The sequence below is a fragment of the Anastrepha obliqua genome, chromosome 5 (genome assembly GCF_027943255.1).
Source record: "Anastrepha obliqua isolate idAnaObli1 chromosome 5, idAnaObli1_1.0, whole genome shotgun sequence".
In the NCBI taxonomy this organism is placed as follows: Eukaryota; Metazoa; Arthropoda; class Insecta; order Diptera; family Tephritidae; genus Anastrepha; species Anastrepha obliqua.
In genome coordinates, this window is record NC_072896.1 from 125,898,647 (window position 1) to 125,923,312 (window position 24,666).

The 24,666-nt window shown below is 37.1% G+C and overlaps 1 protein-coding gene across 5 annotated transcripts in view; it reads right to left on the bottom strand.

The window, feature by feature from the left end:
- LOC129248302 (protein spire) overlaps positions 1-24,666 on the bottom strand; it is a 194,037-nt gene that overhangs the window by 59,230 nt on the left and 110,141 nt on the right. For all 5 annotated transcript variants that reach the window (XR_008582609.1, XM_054887796.1, XM_054887795.1 and 2 more), the window contains 4 exons: positions 14,198-14,315; positions 11,673-11,785; positions 1,421-1,538; positions 539-615 (listed from right to left, as the gene is read on the bottom strand). Coding sequence is in view for 4 of the 5 variants with exons in the window: in XM_054887796.1 (XP_054743771.1) it covers positions 539-615; positions 1,421-1,538; positions 11,673-11,785; positions 14,198-14,315 (426 nt within the window). In the remaining variant the exon portion in view is untranslated. The remainder of the gene's footprint in view (positions 1-538; positions 616-1,420; positions 1,539-11,672; positions 11,786-14,197; positions 14,316-24,666) is intronic.

The following is a 24,666-nucleotide window of genomic DNA, read 5'->3' on the forward strand; positions in this document are numbered from 1 at the left end:
AGCAAAACTGTAATATGTATCGAATTTTCTCTTTGTTGACTTCCATTGTTAACACCCTATAACTCACAACTGAATGTTTGAACAACAAACAAAAAACAGAAACATATTTTTTTGTGTGAAGTGCCACTTTGACAACGAGCATAAACTTTAAATTGTTTGATCGATACTTTACGAGACGTCGATCACCACAGCCATCTACCTAGAAAATAATTGATTTCTTTTTCCCCAAACTAATATTTAGAAAACACATTTGACAATATTGTACCACTGTAAAGTAGGTTTCCCCGTAATCCATACTTGTTCGTACAAGTCAAGTAATATTTCATCAAAAAAATAGAAATTTTGCTGTGAGTTGTAGACAATTAAGGCCTTATAAATGAGACGGTAGGCTTAGGAGGATTTTCACGTTAGAATTGAAATGTTAGCAAAACTAGAAACCTTTAATTCTCGCATTGATTAGTTCAACTAGCGTTCATATGAAAAATAGCACTTTTTCAAAATTGAACTGTTTATTAAATAAATATCTTTAAACACTCACCCAATCGTTGAAGCCTAGTTTGGCTAATTCCTGTTTGGATGTTTGTGAATCGGCTTCCAAATGGAGATTGTCGGCACCTGAGTAAAACATAAGGCACAAAGAGGAATTAAACATTATGAAAACAATATAGAAATTATAAAAAAGTAATAAAATTGAAAAGCAAGGAATTTTGTTTTGAATATAAAAAATTTTAATAAAAAAATGGTACATTCAAGGCGCATTGAACAGGTGGTATCAGGGAGCAGATGATTTGGTTTTTTTCTAGTTATTTGGTAGCTGTATTATCAAATTTTGTTTTAATTACTCTCAACTGTACATTTTTGCTTATATATTTTCACATTTTAGGTGAAAAAAAAACAAAAAATATCGGAACCGAATGTTCGTCATTGCCTGTTATTGGAAAAACTCTTTTTCGATCGTTTCACTGTTTCATGCACGGAGATTCACTTCCTACTCACTTCCGAACGGTAGTCACGCACCATCCCATTCGTCTACGACAGCCGAAGCAAAAAGATATTCATCTTGTAGTTTTTGCCCTGTTCAATGTAGATACCTTGGATACTTTTTCTTGGCTGAATTACGGTAAATTGCAATATCTCGAAAACTTATTCATAAAAAAAATTTAATCGATTTTCGGAATCAGCGCGCGGTTCTACACAGGAATTTGATGCAGATATCCTGCGCACGAAAAATAATAATCAAAATTTGTAAACCAGCTTTATCATATTTATTTACAACTATTTTGTTATTTTGTTTGTTGTTGTTTTGTTGCATATTGAATTTGCCAGTTCAGCTTCATTCTTTTTTTGCCTACTCTCTTTCAAATATACCGCCGCATCCTCGAGCCTGAAACTTCACGAAATTTATAGTGTTTGCACTCACCGTCATTCAAGACCTGTTGCAGGAATATTCGCAACTCGATTGCTTCAGTCACCAGCGCGCGACAGACCGCTTTGTAATGCTCCTCAGGTACAGTGGGTTTAACATGATTTTTGCAGGCCTGCCAAAATACAAAGGAATCAGGTGAACAAAAGAAGATGTAAACAATTTATTTAAAATATGAGAAAAATCAATGTTCGAAAAATAAGTAGAGTGCTAAACCGTTATATAATAGCCTTGCATATAAATGTGTGTACATACATAAATAAAAATATTGCTTCACTTGAGCAATTCCGTTGACTGTCAAGTGCCAAACACTTGTTTACATCATCCGTTGAGTGTGTGATACGCTCGGCAAGCAAAAATAAAAACACAAATTCACACTTGAATTTGACTACACACATACATATGTACATATGTATGTAAATGGATTTGCTCAAATATAGTCTTTGCTCAGTTGGAAAAATTTACCGCCTAGTTGTGAGTCGATAACTGAAAAGCCGCAAAACAAGCATGAACTGCACAATTAACAGCAACGCGTGGAAAATGTAATGGAAAATGCCAATAATGTGTGAAAATTCGCAGAGAGAAATTTCTATAATTCTTCTATTTATTTTGTCATATTGACTTCAAGTGCAATTGAGTCATCGCCAGTGTTATGCTTGACCGCCTCTGCTTGCCGCTTCGCTACGCTCACTCAACTCCGTCGCAGAAATATTTTTCTCTGCATTATTTCACTTCTCTTTAAGCCAGCTTAGAGTTTGATATTTCACTTTGCATTTTTTAATATTTCACTCTGCATTTGGCTTGTTCTTGCTGCCACTTTGTTCTGCATGTGTCACTGAGCACCTCCAGCCTTCGCCCCCTCTTCAGCTGCCACGTGGAAGCATGTGATCGCATTCTCTTGCGAATCATCACACGCTTCAATGCCAATAACTTTCCTCTACCTGTTCCCCCTTTGCAGCGCACCCCCATTTGTCACACTTACCACACACACACACACACACACTCCCAGATATACCGCACAGGAAAAGCAAAAATAACAATTCTTAAAGTTTATTTGAATGTGGAAATTATTGCTGCTATTTGCGGAGAATGTGCGAAGCAAAGTACGACTTGGATGGGGTGGCGGTGGAGGCGAGGCTGACGACTGCTAATGCCAGATAGGCGGTTATGCAACCTTGTTTATGGTGATTTGATATCTGGGATGTATCACTGCCGCTTTGTTATATTCGCTAGATACTTGCGCACACACACACACATGTGCACGTCAACAGGTATGTATGTGTATATGTATTTATTTAAATACATTTGTAACGTCTAACCAGTTGGTTAGCCGCAAAAATTATGTTGTACAAGCGGATTATGTCCGAACTGGTTATTAATACGGCGAGTTATTAGCAGCATTGGGTATTTGAAATATTTATTACCGTTAAATTGCGAGGAAAAATGCATAAGTACAACTGTTGTGGTCAGGCTGAGCTCGCTTATAAATACATATTTTTATAGATAAGTTGCAATTTGCTTTAATTCTCATAAAATATAGCCATATATAGCGGAAAAAATAAAAAAAGCGCACATTCATTTGATAGAAACTAAATTTAGCTTCGTTTTGGGATAAAGGCTATCAATTTTTTTTTTAATTTATACTTTATGGGGCTGACGCTATTTTTGCACTATTATTAGCGTTAAAATTGGTTATTCGTTTAGCATACCTCCACATATTAATGTTACCCCGACTATTATCCACAACATTACTATTAAGAATGCTTTTAACTATACCATTACTATTACCATTACATATATTTTTATCATTATCAATGCCATTACCATCGTTATTAACAATTAAAATTTCCATTACAATTACCATTACCATTACAATTATTATTACCATTAAAATTACAATTACCATTACAATTACTATTACCATTACGAATGCTATTACCATTTCGTATATTTTTATCATTAACAGTTAGCATTATTATCATTATCATTACCAATACCATTGCTAAGTACTATTATTCTTGCCGTTAAGAATTATCATTACCATGGCCATTACCAGTGGTATTACATATTGGCCCCTATTATGAGTTAGATTCGATCTTCGATATTCGTTCGTTGTCGAAGATCGAAAATCGAATGTCAATTTGGTATTTTGAGCGGTGCAGCCCTGTCGAAATTTTCGTTGAATACCGAATTTAGAGTCGAATGCAATTTTGCTTTCGACTGTGTTGCGTATTGTGGGTAAACTTGTTAAAATGTAAGTTGTTTGCGATTATTTACGGTTTTATAGTAACCAAATAATAAATATATACTAATTTTGTTAATTTTATGCAGGTCGAAAGTCATGAGTACCAAACAGCAATTAGAAAGGCTAGTTTCATTAATGGAAGAGAATCCACATTTCGCAAAAGGGATTTGCACCAAAGTTCAAGCAGCAAAAAAATGGGAGGATTTTACAACGGAGCTGAATTGCTTGGGACCACCAGTTAGAACGGCAGCAAAATGGATTAAGGTTAATAATGGTTTTTATTTTTGTGATGTTTATAGAAATACATTTTTATTTTCCCTTGGCAGGTTTGGGCTGAAATACGTAGAGGAACTGAAATACATATTTTTTTCGAATGACGAATAATTGAATAAAGAAAATTTATAACAAAAATAAAACAGAAACTGTGGCGTAAAGATTTCTATTTAATACTTTTTAGATTTTTCTATAATATTCTAAGAATTTCATTCCTTATGTTTTCTGCTTCTCCGTTATTTGGCTCCACTTCAATATCTTCAGCATCATCGTTGAGGGTCTCATCGGATAACTCTTCATCCGGAAGTTGAACATTATAAAACAAGCAAATGTTGTGCAAAGCTGCACACACATTAATAATTTGTGTTGCTTTTTTTGGATAATAGTGAAGAGCTCTTGGCTCGGGTGCACTGCTTCAACTGGTTTTCTGTACTGGACAGCATGTTCATAAACGCCTCTTTAGATGATCTAAAGTTCTTTAAAAATCTGTAAGGGAATTTGTGTAATATTAAGTACGTCAACACATTTTGAAAATTCTAAACGTACTCAGTGGAAGCCATTTCTAGGGGGTTGGATGCGCCCCTCAACTGTTTTCTACTTCTAGCTAGTTCCGCTAATCTTTCATCGTCCGATAAATCGTCGAACCACAACTCCGTTGTACTAATTTTCACAAAAAATGCTTTTTTTAACTTTTAAAAATGTTGTTAGCAAAGAATTTTAATACAATCGGTTTTTCTTTTATTTTGATTTGCTGTATCAGCTGAGAAAAAATTATCTATTGTAAATGCGTCGAGCGATCGAAATTCACAATAGTCCTATTCTTCAACGAATGAGCACCATAATACCAAATGAAAATTCGTTCGATCAGCACTTTCGACTACAGTCGAAGATCGAATGTTGCTCATAATAAGGGCCATTATTACCATTACTACTACCGTTATAAATACCTTTATCAGCACCATTACCTTTTCTAATGCATAATCATTAAACTATCATTATCATAAGCATTGCTGTTATCATTACCATTACCACAACCACTACCATTATGAATATACCTATAATCATTATCATTACCAATAACCATTGCCGTGACCATTACCATTACTACTACCATTATTAATATCCTTATCATCATTATTACCTTTACTAATACTACATATTATCATTCCCAAGACCATAACTACTACTATTATTAATTTCCCCAACATTATATTTATCATCTTTACTATTGCCAATACTATTACCGTTTTAGTGATTTAGTGGTCATTGCATTTTCGCATTGGAAACAAGAAAAACTTTGTTCAGCTGTTAAACTTAAAGGTTTTGCCAAAGTCTTCCAAATAAGAAAAAATGCTGCCATCTGACGCACATGATACTCGTATTTACATACCTATACAGTGTACCCCCTGCTAACGGACCCCTCTGGATACCTTTATTAGCTGGAAAACTCCCTTGAGCATAAATTTTGGTGAATGTTGTATATGCAGCGCATGATCACCCATTGTAATCCGTAAATATTATGAAAAAGTAGCTAAAAAGCCAAATATTGGCAATAAGTGTGTCAACTATTATTTACTCGGAATTTTTAGTCAAAATTGCAGGCAGCAGAGATTTTTCATTTTATTTTTGTTATGTACACCTTTCACCTTTGTCTTCTTTTCAACGAGCATTTGTTTGGCTCTTGGCCAATGAGTCTTTAATTCTTAAAGTAAAAGAAAAAACAAAATAAAAATAGAAAAAGTGCAACAACTTTGCTGCGCTCAATTTCGTACCATTGCACTCACATATACACACATCTGAATACATATGTATGCATAACACATTTACAAACATGTAGGTTGCTGGGCATTTCTAACCACCGTTTGTGGTATGTTGCATTTTGTGGCATGTGGCACGTTTTCCATTACTGTTAGTCTATGACAGCATGTGCCACATGTTGGTGCACATGTTGAACGCTTTGGCTCGCCGAGCACCGGGCTTATTGTGTTGCAAGTGCAGAAGCAAAAGCTATAACGACAGCAATACCAACAACAGCAGCCACCCGGATTGCAACTGCGACCAGACGCCGCCAACGTTGCTTAGCTTAGCTTGAGCCGTCTTTTTTATGACCGACCAATTCACTGCCTGCTGACGGGCATTAGAATATTGGCCATTTGTTTATAACGCACTGACAGCTGACGTATTTTATTGACCCATTGTTGTCAGAGACATGGACTATGCACGCGTGGATCTATGTATGTCTATTCGTGTGCGCACATATTTTTCTAGCTGGCTGTATGTTACATAAAATATAAAAAGTACGATAAATATGTGAGCACGCATGAAAACCCATTGCGCAAATGCATAAACAGCCTTACATAAATACATACATACATATGCAGATATACATATTTGTTTATTTGATGACAGACCTTCAGGGAAATAAATACATATACATGGCATAAAAAATAAAATTAAAAATACCCCAATGACGATAAATGTAGCTACACGACTGTCATCAGCTGGGAATGAAAAGGCGACTTTTGACTATAGTTTAAAGCGAGCACAGAGAACTTAAAAAATTATCAAAAATTAACACGAATTTCAAGCCACTTCAAACTTTCACTTTGTTATGATAAAACTGAAAGGACTTCAAACATGTATACCCAAATTTTTCTTAAGATTCTGATAAGTATGAAAGGTTTTTTACAAAATATCCCTCATAAAAGCAACATCGATCATACGTGAGACTATAGGAGAGTAAACTTAATGGCTAGATAATTGAAAATAACGAAAACTAATAGCAACAGAGCGCAAGCCTTAGTCTTCGAACCCGGGTGAGTGAATTCCAGCACTTAACTGTGAATATCGAGTACTGATCAATAAATAAAAAAAAAATGTATAAAAAATAAATAAATAGTCAAAACTTTGCAATATATCGCGCTGCTATTATAATATATTGATCACCTTTGTAAATTGCCTAGGGGGTTCAGCTCTTGCTTTGGTAGTAAAAAAATCTAAAAAAACCAAGCTGCTAATTTTCATATGCAACCAGCGACTACAAGATAGAGAAGAGAATATATGACATTTGGTAGTATAAGAATAAGGGAACACTTCGACCCAAAATTTCTTTTGTATTTCAATGCCACATCTATAACTCCCCACAGCCAAGCCATCTTTAGAATCCCTAGAGAATTGCTAATAGTAATAGAATCAACTAGACATTTCTTAAAGAAATCAAATTAGTTCCAACCAAGGGCGGACATTTTCAAGAAATCTGTGGCATTCTGTCTCAGTAGGCCGGCCTATCCGGTGCATATACGAATATAGTCGATTATGACCTGAGGCACCGTTTGCGCTAATTGAGTCTGAGATGTGTCACTCTGACAGTATCTCTACCAACCAATGACCTGCGAAGTGAGCGATCAGCATAAATACAGGTAGAATGATTTACATACTGAATATTCCATTGATATAATGCTAGGAAATTTTGAAAAAATTTTAAATCACTAAAAGTCGCCTTCTTAACTAAGCTTTAATTGCATTTTCACACTCTCAAAACTATTAAATTCTCGGACCGATATATGATTGTGGTTTGAAAAGTCCGTGCAAAGTCAGAGCGATGGCACTACTGACTTGTATCGTGGTTATGTTCAGTTAATAGCATGTTTTAGAAGAATATACACCAATTTTCAGCCGGATCGGTATATTTCTTTGTGTGTTGGCATTCGTTTGAATCGAGAAAATCGAGTGATCTTCCTTTGCCATCAAGACAGTGCATCAGTTCACGCCTCAGCAGTTGTATTCGCAAAATAAATGGAAATAAGGTTCCAACTCGTTTTACATCCCTATTCTCCAGACTAAGCTTCCTCGTACTACTTTTTGTTGCCCAATTTGAAGAAATGGCTGGCAGAAAAGTTATTTTATTCAAACGAGGAGGCTATTTTTCAGACTTGGACAAATCCTATTATTTACAAGGCATCAACAAACTACCTGTAGAACAGTATTGAACAAAGTGTGTAAGCTTATAAGAAAACTATGTCGAAAAGTAAAAAAGTGTTACCCCGAACAATTTTTTCGCTGACTTTTCAAACGAGCCTCGTACATAAATTTTTAGTTAGGTTTAGAGTGAAGCATAGTAAGGCGATAAATAAAATAAATACAAAAAATCTGGCCTTTAAAGTATGATAGTTGAAGAAAATTGTGGACTTCCAGCCACGCCAGCTTAAAAACGGATCTGTGTCAGACAGCCAAGAAAACGGAAAGAAATTTAAAGGCACTTTAGAGTAAGGAATAGTTAAAGTTCCCTTTGTTGGCTGTTGGCTGTATATGGAAAAATCGCCTTATGCATATAAAATCTCGACTTATAAGCTGTAAGTAAAACCTTCATTGGCCCGTCAGACATTCATTGTTTCTCATCAAACTTCAAAATTATGAAAATAAATTTGTTGCAACACAAAAGTTGCATTGCCATTCAATTGGCCTACTGCCCTAAACTTCCCTAATCTGATTGTCAATCCTCAAAGAAGAATAAAATACGCAAAGCAAAATTGGGAATTAAATCAAACCGCTGGGCACACCTTAATCCACTTCACTGAGCACTCGATATAGCCACTCAAAAGTCAACGGCAGGTATTACGGCATAAGCCACCACGGCGCACGATCACAAAGACACAACAACATCAAAGTATTGTAACATACAAACAATTTTGCTCGGTAAATGTGGATCGTAGATTGTAATTGGATAAATGCAGAAAATGTCTCAAAGAGTGTGGGAATAAATCAAGAAAGCGGTGGTCGAACGACAAACAACGGCCAATCAAGAAAATCTAGGCTAATCAGTTATGGTAAGAGGTGATAAGAGGGAAATAAAAAATCAGAAAATAACTCTGCACACATATATAGAGAATATTTAAATAATATAAATACGCAAATAAATCAAGCAAATTTAAATAAATTGATAAAAAGATGTACAAGGGAAAACAAATCAAAAGGTTGGTTAAGGTTGTGAACAACCTGGTTACACCTACAGTAAGTTGCTTTATTCGCAGTAAAATTCTATGTGGAATAGTTTACTGAAAGAGGGAAGCTACTTGCGGCTTACAACAATGATACATGGCGGGGGTAATCGGGATCACCGCAGTTAATTCTTATTAAAATTGTTGTTACGCGGATTAGGGAACAGCTGATCGGCTTATTGGATACCTTTGTCAGTAAAAAAAAGACCGCAATGAAATAGCTTTAAAACAGTTCGCACAGCTGTGGTTTACTGATGGGTCCAAAATGAAAGGCGGCAGTGCCAGGGCTGGAATTGTCGCACACACATCAAGCACGCAATTGCAATGGGACCTTTTTCAGGCGGAGGTCCACGCCTTAGAGCTTTGTGCCAGAGAATGTCTTCGTAGAGGCACGCGCGGTGCCAATATCAACATTTTCTCTGACAGTCAAGCAGCTGTAAAATCGCTAGATAGCTTCGCACTCCAATCACGCTTGGTCTGGGAAGGTTTAAAAATTCTCGAAACTCTACCAGCAAGAAACTTTGTTACTCGGATGTGGGTACCGGGACATGAGGGGCACGAAGGGAATGAAATCGCGGACACTTTAGCAAGAAGAGTGTACAACAGGCAACAACGAGGCTTAATCGAGTGCTGGAGAGCCCAAACTGGCATACGGCAATCAAAAAGACTCATTGATCCAGAACCAATTAACGTAGAGGCAATCCTTAATCTCAGCAGGAAAGATATAAAATTATACACTGAGCTTCTCAGGACCTCAGGACATTGTAAACTCAATTACCACACGAAGAAAAGTGGTGTGGCAGAAAATGATTCTTGAAGACTATTTAAAGAGGCACAAGAAACAACAGAACATGTTCTATGCGACTACCCATCAGTGGTACGACGCAGACTAAACTACCTGGGAAGCGAGATTATAGATCTAAACCTCCTAATAGAAATTAAGCCTACAGCAGTTTTAGAATTTGTTAATAGCATAAATCAGTTTGAGTAGGCTATATGGCTGTGTAATACATCGCAATGCACAAATAGCCATTTTTAATAATAAAAAAATAACTATTTATAAAAAAATGAAATTGCAGTTCTCATGCTGCTCCAAAATATCAAAACAATTAATGCGTCGAGCGTTTTAGTGTAAACTAGCATTGCATCCAGTCTTTCTTGTTCTTCATTTTTTGCAAAGTTTGATTATTTTTGTTTATGGCGGCCGCCGTAGTCGAATGGGTTGGTGCGTGATTACCATTCGGAATTCACAGAGAGGTCGTTGGTTCGAATCTCGGTGAAAGCAAAATTAATAAAACCATTTTTCTAATAGCGGTCGCCCCTCGGCAGGCAATGGCAAGCCTCCGAGTGTATTTCTGCCATGAAAAAGCTCCTCATAAAAATATCTGCCGTTCGGAGTCGCACACCACAAATAGGAGGAGGAGCTCGGCCAAACACCCAAGGGACGGGTGTATGCGCCAATTATTACTTTTTTTTTATTTGATTATTTTTCATTCACAATAGATATTAGCTGTCGTTTTTTGGCAGTGTTGCCCTCGAGAATTGCCTTGGTTCGCTAAAAATTATGAGTATTAAGTCTAGTAGTTGATCCGGATTAGTTGCACTTAATTCCTGAGCTAATTCCCAATGAAGTCGTTAACGTTACTGTCTGTCTGTGCTATTAGCCTGAACATCCACAATAACCTAAAAGTACTTAGCTCTGAACATTCAATATGCTTTCACACCTCTTAACAAAGGCTGATTTATTTTAAATTACTGAAATTTAAATGACTCATTTTTGGTTTGTCCAAAATCGACAAAAAATATGTTGACGTCTCATAGACCTTAGGGTGGAGACCGCCTTTTATCTCAGTAGACAGGTCTACTCGGTGCATTGGTGAACTTGCCACTTTTCTACTGAATTTACATACGAGTGGATATTGTATCGGGTGTTTTTTTAGAGTAAAGTTTGGCCAGTCATCATGTATTTAACGCCAGAACAACGCTTCCAATTTGTTGAAATTTTCTTCGAAGAAAAATCTGTTAGCGAAGTTCATAGAGCACTGACGGAATCATCGGCCCTTATTTTTTTCGAAATGAGGAAGGAGCTGCCATTACGGTGAATGGGGAGCGCTATCGATCGTTGCTGACTGAATTTTTGTTTTCAAAAACTAACCAGCTAAACATCGATGACATTTGGTTCCAATAAGATGGCGTAACTTGCCATACAGCGCGCTTAATAATCGATTTATTGATATTATATCGGATATTATATATTATTGATTATTATATGTACATTCAAGCCACCGTGGATGGCGCCAGATTTATTGGGAAAAGTAGTCAAAAATTGTACTAATCGAATGGACCATTTAACTCTTAGCCACGGCGAACATATGCGGGATATAATATTCAAAAAATAAATGCCATGAAACTATCTACCAGATTATAATAAACAAAAATTCTTTCCCTCATTCATTCATTTTTGTTTTATCATTTTAAGTTTTCGAGCTCATAAAAAACACCCGATAAATAAATGATTACACTTGCACTTCGACTAGGTTGTCGATTTTTTTGAAAATTTTCTTGCTAGATGACACTTAGCAATTTATAAATATTTATGTTAATTGTGCATAAAAATTCTGATTGCACCCAAACTTATTATTCCCACGAATTTGCCTAAATTGCGGCGTCAAATATCAGATTTATTTTTTTCTTCTTCCCTGTGCTTATAAATTTAAATATTCCATTTATTTACCTCAAGCACAAAATCAAATTCTTTGGTTTCATTCCATTTCTCATCATCGCCTTCGTCATCCCAACGTTGGTGGCCCTCATCAATGCCCTCATCGATGCAGTCATCATCGTTTTCTGAAAAGGAGAGAAATTAAATTTATTTCAATACTTAAAGTCAGAAATTTTAAAATAAGACTGAATGAAGTTTTGAGGCAAATATACAACAGAATATTTTTAAGTGAATATGGTACGTATATTTCGTATGTATGTATGTATGCGTGCATGTACGATATGTAAATACGTATGGGCCGGGGTATGCGTCAATATCCATTCTCTCGCCAAAGCAACAACAAAAAATCTATAAAAACAACGATATCTATGCATTTTTAAATTTGTCCACACCCCCCAGTTTCCCTTCTTTTTATTATTATTTTTTCTCTTCTTTTTCTCTTGCTACTGCCCCTTTGTGCCACTTAACGTCGATCAAATCGCTGCGATTTAGTTATTCAAAAAGCAGGGCAGTAGTCGCACGCGTCCTTGAAAAATCAGACCCACTCTTAATTCGTGGTCTGGCACCAGTTGTTGATGCAGAGCCGATATACACAAATACATAAACACACAAACACACTGAGATACAGGAAAAGATATTCAATACGAAGTGAGACTGAATTACAAACCGACGATCACCAACCGTAGATTGCAAATCACAGATAGCAGACAGATTGTGACACGACCGCTGCGGTTTTCCGCAAAAACCAAAAATTACAGCAACAACAACCACACTAACATTCATACATGAAATAAAAATAAAGCAAGAACCGCAGAAGTAGTGCGACGAAAATGGCAAAAACATTAAATGGAAACAGTCAAATAAATTGTAATGATCAGTGTGAAGCAACAGCAACAACAAAACGTGACCAAATAAGGTAAAACAAAGTGAAAAGAAAAACAAATTGTAATTCACTGCATCCCATTTGTGTCCGTTCAACGAGCTTAATAATGCAGAAAATTACAAAAAAAAAGTATTATAATTATGTATACGAGTATATGTATGTGTGTGTGTGAGTAAGTAAATAAATTAAGGAATGAATCAAACGGTCGTTGCAACGGCGATTCGTCATCTGCTATCGGCGTACAGCTGTATGCAACAGTTCGAGCGCTGACATCACGTGTTGCCAAACATTCCAAGTCATAAATTTTTTTCATTAAATGTTTGCTTTGCACAAACATCAGGCAGCGCGCTGTGGGGCGGCAATATGACAATATTTGGCTAAATATTAACTTTTTTTATGAGATTTGTTTATATTCAAATAAAAAAAAAACATTAAAAATATTTTAAAATTTGAAAAATATGCAAAATATTTTGAAATTTAGTTTCTCCCATTTATTGGAAAGAGTAATTTTTTTAAGACCATTTGACATGTAAATCTAGCTACATACAGGGTTATTTAAAATTTCTGTACATGACGTAATCGTCTGTGCAACTAAAAAGTATTGAAACTTAGCAGAAAAGTCACAATGAACCATAACTAGGTTTGAAACTATAAATAGTTTAATATAATATATGCAGGGAGCTTCATACAGCGTTTGAACTAAAGACTGTTTTTACTTTTCCAGCTAAAAGCACATCGGCGATGCGCCAAAAAATTAGTTTCGGTTAAACATTTAAGACTAACTTCACAGCCTTGAAATTGTTTAAGTTTATGCTCGTTGTCAAGGTGACATTTCACACTAAAAAAATATTTAGCTGTTTCTTGTTTGTTCCAGAAAATGGATAAAATCGCAGAACTAATCGAAGTTAACCGGCATGTTAGTAGTCGTAGCATCGCCCAAGAGCTAAAGCTCGACCATGAAACAGTTTTAAGCCATTTGGCAGAATTGTTACCCAAAAATAATGGATTCTTTCCCCCAAACTATTATAATATGTATTAATATCTGGATTCCAATGGAGCTATTGTGATTTGATTCGGCTTGTATCGCACCCATTACAACAACGAAATTGAAAACCTTATTTGTGGTGAAAATGTAATACGTTTTATTAAAGCGCAGCGGATTAGATGGATTGGCCACATCATAAGAATGACCAACGAAATAATTCAAAAAAGGGTGTTGTCTTTGCGTTCAATTGGAGGAAGAAAGAGAGGCCGACCAAGAAAAAGATGGCTTGATGACGTCGAAGCAGACTTAAAAGTGATGAACGTTCGTAATTGCAGAAATGCGGCGAGAGAGACTGAATTAGTCCACCACAGACTGTGAAGCTAAGAGAGAGAGAAAGGACTCCAATGGAACTAGTGTGTTCATTTTCTGCAATTCATTCTCTGAATTAAATCAGACCATGCACATTGATTTTACTGCAAGTATATTTTTTGAATGAATACATATGCAATATAAATGTCACTTATAAACCATTCCTCGCGTACCTGCAATTCCGCACCAAAATTTCATCGCAATCGGATGAACGGCTTAGGAGTGACAGTTTGTTTGTTTGTGTTTTTTAATTTTTATAAATAAGAATTTTTTTATAAATATATTAGACTGATTTCTTACCTTCTGCTGTCATGTATGTGATCAGCTCCTCCAGTTCATGTGACATTTGACACTGTTCATCCACTGCCAAGTTGTAATCCAAAGCTGTGTACACAATCACTGCGACTTTGCGAAGGATCTGACATGAAGAAGAAAAAAGAATATTTAATGAGATTGCGCATGTGTATGCATGTTAAAGTGAATTACAAAAATTCGCTTTTCGTTAAAGGATGTTCAGGGGCATGTACATATGTATATGTACACAAATTGACCCGCCCTAATGTACATATATCAGTGGCGGATCCACGGGGGGGTTTTCGGGTCCGGAGTGTCTCTAAAGCTACAGAGTATTACTTTGCGATTCCGTTGTGGAAAATAAAAAAAAAAATTTACCTTACTCAAAAAAAATTCATAAAGATGTCCAAAATCGGCATTTCTTGACTATTTAACCACAAATTGCCAAAAGTCCTGAGGTGCTGGAGCATTTTCAAGATCAGATTCGTTTTTAACACAAAAAAACCTTCAAGAAGCACCATAGCCATTTTAGAAACTGTGCCTCGCAGGACTGTGTTATTAAATATCTTTTTGACAAATCAATAGATGATGAACAATACACAAGAGGTTTTAAACACTTTTAAATTTTCGAGGCTTCTCAAAAAACTTTCTGAGAATTTCCTCATCAGTTAAATCAATGCGATGATGGATGTTCAAAGATGCAAGACCGTTGAGACGCTCCTGTCCCCTTGTGTTTCTCAGATAATCCTTTATCCTTCTTAAGGTCGAAAACGATCGTTCTGGAGTTGCTGTTGTCACAGGTAACACTGCCAAAATTCGCAACATTTTGTTGACGTTTTTGAAAGTTTCATTATTCATGATCTGAAAAAATTGCTTCTGCTTAAATTCTCAATAGAAATATTTATTTACCTTATTCTGTTCAAATCCACAGTTAAATTGCTTTTTCTATATTAGGAGTTACTTACTGATAATGCATCAAGTGAATTTCGATGTTCTGATTGCGGATTCGTTGTCTCCACATTTTGACTTCTGAAATGAAATTACTCTCGGAACAATCCAATACTTCTTCGTAAAATAGGTAAAGATCGGCGCATTTTTTTTCATCAAATTCTTGTTTGAGAAACAGCTGTCCGAAACTTTGAAAGACTGTTTTGTGTTTTTGAAACCGACTCTGGAGATGACAAATGTACGTATCGAGAAATGGAATGTAGAATGCGATTTTGTAGTATTCTTCAACTGTTTGCGTTTCAATGTTGCAACGGTATTTTTGTCCTGGGCATCGACGAGGCGTTTTCATTTCAATTTCGTATGTAGAACAAATTTCAGAAACTTTTTCATAAACAATGTGGAAGCATGAATCTACGTTTTCCCGCTTTTCCTTGAAATCATTCAAAGCATCATCAGCCAATTTTGTTGCTTCTCCTAGATCTTGATTCTTCAACTGCAATTCTCGACTTAATGGTAGAACGAGGGAATTAATCGGTTCCATTATTTGGCAGGACATTTGAAATTCGACTGTGAAAATTGCGGTCAAAAGTTGAGATGCTGTGCGTGAAGTATCTCGATCCTTCCATGTTTTTATTTCTTCTAATGCTTCAATAACAGCCGGTTGAAGTTCGACGTACGTTGATACAGCTTCATGAGATTGAGCCCATCTTGTAGGACAGATAGACTTCAATTTTTTTCTACTTTTTTCACTTTTATTCGTCATTTTGGCAATTTCGTTCTTCAAGATGCTTTGTCTCTTGGGCCAGTGAAAAAATGCTTCAATTGATCCCACAGTCCCCAACGCGTTTTTAATACTGGTTACTTCGCAAGCTGCATTAATTGTTAAACTGAAGCTATGTGCAGCGCAATGCACATAAATTGCAAGAGGGAAAAATGATTTCAAATAAGCCTGTGCTCCGTGAAATTCGCCACTCATTGCTGGAGCTCCGTCATATCCTTGGCCATACATAAAAGAGCAATCCACGCCGATGTCGATCAGGTAATCCTTGATAGAATTCGCTAAAGCTTGTCCAGAAACGTCAGTTACAGGAACGAATCCAAGAAAATCCTCGCAGATATTATGTTCAGAATCTAAGTATCGTACGCAAATAGAAAATTGCTCTATGCTAGAAATGTCAGTCGATTCATCAGCCAAAACTGAAAATCCTTTTGATTGATTTATCTTATCAACGATTTTTCTTCTGATTACTTCATTCACGAAATTGATTTTTAATAAAAACACCCTTCTAAAATACCCCGGACCCCCCCCTTTATAAAATCCTGGATCCGCCACTGACATATATTATATATATATGTGTATATATATATGTATATGTATATATAATTGGCGCGTATACCCTTTCTGGGTGTTTGGTCGAGCTCCTCCTTCTATTTGTGACGCGCGTCTTGATGTTGTTCCCCAAATGGAGGGACCTACAGTTTCAAGTCGACTCCGAACGGCAGATATTTTTATGAGGAGCTTTTTCATGACAGAAATACACTCGGAGGTTTGCCAATTCTTGCCGAGGGGCGACCGCTATTAGAAACATGTTTTTCTTAATTTGGCCAAAAAAATTAGAATTTTTTGTTTTATTTATCCGTGCCGCAAACGTCTGGAAAATTACCTTTGAATTGCCATAAAGAATGCGATTTTCCGTAAATTTGGTACAAAATGTTTCAAAAGGACATTATATAATTTTTCTTCACAAATGTCCAAAGAATGATACACAAGAAAACAAGAGCAATAAATAAAAATAATATAAAAAAAATTACTATTAATTAGAATAAAAAAAAATAAAATAATACAATAATAAAAAAAAATTAAAAATTTAACCTTACTAAAAAATGTATATATATTTGTTTTTAATTTTTAACATTTTTTAAATTTAATTGCTATAAAGAAGAAGAATTTGCTATACAAAGTTAAGTCTTTATTGGGGGTATAATGATACCGTGATGATATGAATTATTAGAGTGATAATAAAAAAATGACAAAACATTAACAAAAAAATGTATACTAAAAAATAATAATAATAAAGTAATAGTAAAATAAGATAATAATAAAAATATATTAGAAAATTATTGTTTTCTTTTTAATTTCTTAATTTTTTTTTAGTTTTGGGGACTAAGTTAAATTTTTTTCTTTAAATAAAACATGGGGTATTTTTGAATGCGACCGTTACTGCGACTTGATGACTTGACAATCAGTGACTGATGATAAAAGGCCACAGATTTTCAGCTATCAGTGCTATGGAATGAGCTGTTGAAAGGAAAATAACTACAACAACACTATGGCTGCATTCTCAATAATCTTAAATGTTTGCTCAAGCTAGGGATATTTTTCTAATGAGCCAGTGCAACTTAACGTAACGTAATCTAAAGACACCTGCAGTAGCGGTCATCACATTGGTATCACCCTTTGGGTTAGCCAAACGGGGACAAAACTCGTAACAACACGAATGGAAGGAAGTATATAAGTAAAATATTCACACTTTAGGTTTCATCATTTGATACCAGGATACAAGGACATGAAGGCATTGCACGAAATGAGAGAGCCGATGAGCTCGCTAAGGCAGGAATACGTTTGCCGAGAGAGAACGTCAGACATATGCCCATCACTCTCCTTTCAGAAAACGAAACTAAATGAAGAACCAGCACTGGAAATGCAGTCGAACAAAAAACTCGACAAAATTAACACAAAACTCCGAAAATTATGATAAGGACTTGGAATACGAAAGCAGCAAACTTTATTTTATCGCTGCCTAGGAAAGACTGGAAAATATTGGATGGAGTACTGGAGGGGCACTGTCTCACCCCACGCAGTCAAAATGGGATTAGTCCAGAGCGATGTGTGTAACGTATGCAACGAAGCGAATGCTAGGGGTACCTTGGAACACCTACTTTGCCGTTGCCCTGCTCTCTGTAGGACTCGACAAATATGCCGAAGGTCAACATATTTTTCATCCTTAAAAGATATTGCTGACAAAAGGCTGAACGGCTTGTTAAAACTCGCGAAGACGCGCATTAAGAATTACATAAAATAATATCTTCGACTCCAAATACTTAGCACTGGTAACAAAATGGGCGCTAGAGGTGTAAGTGAGATCTTTTTACAGAGCAGCCAGCACTACCTAACATTTGATGAAACTTCGGACATTTTAATCAGGCACTCAAGTACTTCCTCTTGGCCTTTTTTAATACCCGTTGCGCTATATGCCCTTCACCTCATTTATTTACTAGACTTGGCTGAAATTCTCAACAGGCTTATGAAATAAAATCTGAAACAGGCGGTGCTCAGTCTTCAACAACAAAGATGTGACAAAGCTTGAACAACAGCTAGACTAGTCCCAAAGGAATGAGTACAGTTTTTCAGTGATAAGCGCCAGTTTTCAAGATAACAATTCCCTGCTAGATTGCGAGACAAAAAGTAAGTAGCTGAATTAGAGAAATATGTCAGAGACTGCATCAAATACACCGTATTTTCTTCTTTCGACACAAAGACTGATCGGCACCTCCAGCTTTTTTGATAACATTAAAATACACATCAAATGAATCCAAAAAAAAAAAAAACCAACAAAAAATATATTTGGTTTATAAGTTGTGTAATAATTTTTTACTTTATTTTCATTGAAAATAAAAAACTTGTCTTTGGCGCCTGACCGATTGCACGCGATTACTCGTAGGCGCATCTTCATATTTCGCTGTTTTCGTTGATTGTAATTCAATTTGAGTCTTTTTGCGGTCTTGAAGTCGTGAAACTGCAAAGATATGCAGATGCGAGTCACTGAAGCAGTAAAAGTGCCAGTTACAAGTGGTTTTGGCATTTCAATACTTATTTAAAGAAATAAAAATAAAAAATACAACTCAAAAAATAGGCGAGGAAAAAATCGTGGCTTGCACGCCAGTGGGCAGGTGTGCAAGAGTAACTTTCGCTTTTCATTACGGTTTGTTAATGAAATAGGCTTGAAGCCTGAGGCTTTTGGCCTTTGGCATGTTGGGCCGTTGGCTACCACGTAATGGAGTAAGATGAGTATAACTGTAATTTTTTAAGTAACCAAGTCGTCGAAGCTGCGAGCATCGCGTTTCCAATCTGTAACTACCACTTGTCGCTTTTCCCCAATATTCAATTCATCCATATGCAATGACACACACATACACATACACTCACTCATATGGGCTTTCATAAAAAATCATATTTATTGTTTAAAAACCTTAAGTTTTCCATTTGCGTTTCTTCTGCTTGTGTAATTTTATCGCTTTTTGAGTAAACGTAGTTAATTTGCAGCGGCCTAACGGAATTAATAGCATTGACTGTGACATTGTGACACCACAGCTCCGGGCTGTATGCTGCACGCTTCAAGTGTAGAAGATTAGCGCCCGTAGGCTGTGAAGCTTCGCTCGGTTCGAGCTGCAGCCGCCCACACGGCTCGAGCGGCGAATAGGCAAACGGTTGCTGAACTTTTGCTGGCTGCTGATTATGGCCAATACAGACATCCGCGGTGGTAATCGCGTGGTGCCAAATGACGATCTAGGCAACACACAACAACAACACACACCAGCAATCGCCTCGAGAAACAGCGTTCGACTCAGCAGCGCTGTCATCTTGATAAATTTTTGATTTGCTATTAATTTTGTTGTTATTGCAGTAATAGTGCTTTTAAAATTCAAATTATGAACTTGTTGGCTCATCGCTTGACTTTGCCGCGAAATGTTGCGCCTGTTTGTGTTTTTTGTTTTTTGTTTGCTTTGTTTTGTTTCGGTTTTTATTAATGCAACGCTGTTGGTACGTGTCTGGCGCTTTATTGCTGTTGTGGCGGCCAGCAAATGCATTCGCATCGTTGAACCCAATTGGCGCAATGTCAAAAACATTTGCCAGCGATGCACCAACGTCAATTGTCGATGGATCATACCACAACAGCAACAACAACAACAACAGCTGCTAAGTGTAGTAATTTCTTTTTGTTTTTGTTTTCTATTGGGTCTATGAAAATTGGCGCCTTCCACAGCCGCTGCGTGTATTGTCTCTGCTGCCTCATATTAGTGTGAATTTCGGAATGTCGTTCAACTTGGCGCTTCCAACAACAACCAACTTTTCACATAGTTCAAATTTCATTATTTTTATCCCAAGTTGTATTCGCTATTATTAGCAAAAGTGCAAAATACGCATTACATTAATTTTATTTTCTCTTTCTGAGGCTGGCAAAAGTGCCAAAGTGGTTTTGTTGTGTGTTGCAAATTTGAAAAACACTTTTTTACCGCAAAAAATAATTAAAGTTCCATTAAAAAGCTACTACTTTTTTATGGGATCATTTTTTCATGTCATTCAACAGCATTGAATTGTCAATTGCCTCATTTCCAGCAGATCGTTAAAAATTGCGAATGCGGCGTGGGAGTTTTTTGGGGATTATGCAAAAATCGTCAAAATGAAAGTGGAGTAGCGACAAAAAAGGTTTGTGGGCATCAGCAAGAGTTATGAAATGAAACTGCACAAATACACAACTACATATGTAAACATATATAATATATTATATTATATGAACATGTGTGCTTAGGTGTGTGTGCTTGCGTATGCTAAGTAGGTTACAGCCTGTCAAGTGACGCGTAATGTGTCAACAAAACTAATGGCTCGGTAATTTTTTTATATTTTATATTTTCACAGCTGCAAAGCACTTGCATTTTTAGGTTAAATGAAACTAATATCTAAAATGTCGCAACAGAAATCTTCAAATGCCAATCGACTATTTAGTTTTTCTTTCCCAATGCAACTACTGGCAAACGGATGGATTTGCTTTTCTACGGATTGGTCCTTTTTATTAGTGGTGGTAGCAAGCAACATTAGTGCCGAGGTCATTATAGTAATACGAATTCTTTATAACAACTTCGGAGTTACGTCAGTGAAATTGGAAATAATCTAATAAGATGTTTCGGTCTTTCCTACTCAAAGCTTATATGATATTTTTCTCTAAGAAGGTTGGTAGATTAGAAAGATTTCCGGTAGGCTAAAGCCACACCAAGAAATAGGTGTACAAATACTTAGGTAAAAATAATACATCTTGTTTTTTGGATTGCGCAAGATTTTCTGTTATTTGTGTAAATTTAACACAGTTCTCAAATTGAAGTGCATTACCCTATATGTACCCTAAGGATGCGAACTAATTAGCTTTTATTTAAAATAAAATTTAATGCAATTTCACGATTTTTTATGCAAGATAACATTTACATTAGTTGCAATAACCTTCTCAATCCGAGCCAGGAAGCGAATGCATGTCCGAATGAAATGCTCCTTATTCATACTGACCATAACGGTATTAATTAAAGCCTTTAGAAAAGAAATGGTGGTATGGGGACGATTTTTGGTTTCGCGCTCAACTACGTCCCAAACGTAGTAATGCCGGGTGGTGGTGGATGTGTTGTCTGAGTGTCAGTCCAGAATCATTTAGCACAAAAGATGTCATTTTGATATACCATTTGCAGTATCACTACTTTTTATTAGTCGAATCATCTCAATTTGACTATGAATCTGCCTACGTCGTCTATTCTCTGTTTTGCAATTTCTTTCAAGTTAACCATCGAAAATTCTCCCAGCATTCTATGTCGTAGAGCAACCCGACTTGGGCACTCAAACGGATAATGAAATATTGTTTTTTTTTAGATTCTTCTTGGTTGCAGCTTCGACACCTATCGGTGGACGGCCACCCCATCTTCCTGGCATGGTCTGCAAGCGCCAGTGGCCGGTTATTGTTGACGTAATTCTCACTCCTTAGCTAGGATGGGCTCTGAAGCCAACTTCTTTGGCCCAAAGTCCGTTTTGCTCCTTCCTTCTGCAGCCATCAAAGCCACGGTTAGCAAATGGGTTACTACAACCCACAAGCGAGCTTTGCAGGCTGAGAGAGGCTGCAGATTGACTAAACTGTCATGTCCGATCGACTGTCACAGTTCCTCCTGTCATTAAGCAGAAGGGAGTGCAGACAGCTGGTTGGACTGATGACGGGCCACTTTCTGTGGCCGAAGTACATGGAAAAGGTAGGCATCTCAGACAGTGTACTCTGCCCAGCTTGTGAAGAGGAGGACGAGACGGCTGCACTTGCTAGTTGTCCCGACAAAAAAAAAAGTTCTGAATATGTCTGCTCGTGGCTTTCTTTACAACACGTTAGCTCTATATTTGTTGAAATTGCTCCACGTTTGTTTAGTTATTTTGCAGGTATTCGTGCCACTCCATTTGCCAACGACCTGCTTGTGGGATAGTGAGAAGATCTCCCTTTTGCGCATTCTTTGGAGATAGCCTATTTCTATAGCTTCGGGCTCGTTATAGGATGCTCCCTGTCTTGCCAACTCATAAGCTTTCTCATTTCCTTCTATGTTCCTATAGCTTGGTACCTAGATGAGAATGATGTCTGTCGCGTGCGTTAAAGTATTAAGTTCTTCTTTGCATTGTCTGACGATTTTTGAATTCGTTGTAGGTGACTAAGATGGCTGACTATCTGAAAAATACATACTTCCGATAATTGTTGCGGATGGTTTTTAATTATCCTGTAAGATTTTCTTATGCCGAGAACTTCTGCTTGAAAAATACTATTTCTATGCCCCTGGCGAAAGGACTTGGAAGTTTCGAGGCCTTTCAACTGCATACCGGCGTTGACGCTGTATTCATTTTGGACCATTCAGTGTAAAGTGCGATTGTATTCTGTAGGGTATTCAGGTCTGGGGAGTTAGGCGGTGTTATGAGGTCACGGATATTTTCAGCCATTCAATCTTGTGTTGCCATGACTTTGTGTGAAGGAACAGAGTCTTGCGCAAAGTGAAAGTAATCCAATCGCGAGTGCTTGATTTTCTCCAGATTCCAGATCATAGCAAACTAGAGAATAATTGCTCGACAAAGGAACTAGCTCGTTGTGACGCCACCAGTTACCATTTACAGATCAGAAAGCTGCTATTTTCAACTCACGAAATCTCTACTTACTCTCGGTATATGGGGCATTTTGCTAACAGGCCCTGTCCTTACTGGTCACTGCTTCTTTGATTTACACGTTAAAATGAGGTTTTCCTTGGATTTCTCTTACTAGTCAAAGGTTGCAATCGCTCGAAAGACACTTCTTTAAGGAAATTGAAGATTTCAGTTGCCTGAATACAAGCAGCCTGAATAAAATTGCTTCGAGTACTAAATGGTTTTAGGGGACGAAAAAGTTGTGAACCCCCTATGGGCATCGCAAAGCGCCTGGACCTTAAGTGTGTGCCATCTAGGCATCTTATTTCGGTTTGTTAGGTCAAAGATTTGTGTGTGTGTGTGTGTATATACTCATATACCCTGTTTATATATACACTATTTTCAATAAGTCCAGACTTTGATATGTTTTCAAGAAGCAATACACCGCAATAGGCAACTTTCCAAGATGCAGAAATCGCCACAAACTACTCTCTCCGTACAATCTTTCTCTAAGTCTGCATTTTTATTTGCCTGCCCATGGCGAAGAGGTGCTAAGTTGCATGCCCTGCTTAATTAACATTCCGAATTGCATCTTGCATAAGATCTATACAAATTAGTTGCTTTGGACATTAATAAAATTCCTTGCATTTGTTGCCACATCACCGTTGCACCCTCACTCTGCTGCAATTGTTGATTTCACGGCTGATAAAGTCGCCGTCAGCGGTAATTAAAGCAAAAGCGAACAAAAGCAAAGGAAAAGAGGCACGAACAACGACAGCTCAGAGTTCGACTGATCTTAAATGACTTCCCAAGCAGCGGTGGTGCAAATGGCCCTGGGAGCGCGTTAATCGCGCAAAATCACTTTTTACCACACGCAAAGGAAGTACGCGCGCGTCTGCTGTATTTTCCGCTCCAGTTGGACTGCGATGAGGCAAGTAGCTGTCGACTACACGTAAAAAATATTCGCAATCGTCAAACACTTGCGGCACTTACCACCACCGACTGAAAAGCGTTGTCCAGTTGCATGTTGCAGTTGTTGCGAAAGGCATTTGTGGCAAGTTAAATGCAGCCAGCAAGCAAACAAAGTAAATGTTACAACAACTGCGCACCGAATAGGGCGAGCTAGATCAGCGCGCCTGTACAAAACAAATAGAAGCAAAAACCCTTTAGTGGGTTTGATATTTCTTTGCAGTTTTCCTGTTACTTCTTTTAACATTTCGCGTCTGCGTTCTATGCAAACATTTTCCCAACGTTTTCGCTGGGACGTTGCCTTTTTAGCTCAACAACTTAGCCAAGCCTGGGAAATTGTGGAGAAACCATTTAGATTTTTTGGTGAGTGCAACTGTGCCAGCATTTGGCAGTCGGACAGCGGCTGCTAAATGGATGGGGAACCGGAAAGGTCAATGTGCTTAACCTCGGCGCTGAACTCACGCCTCATGCTTTATGTGGAAATGTTGCGGTGATTTTGCTTGTTTACTCCTTGCGCGTGAGTGAGTGTGAGTGAGTACACAATGGAGTGGGTGAATGAATGAGTTTCGGACAATAAATATGTGCGGCACCATTG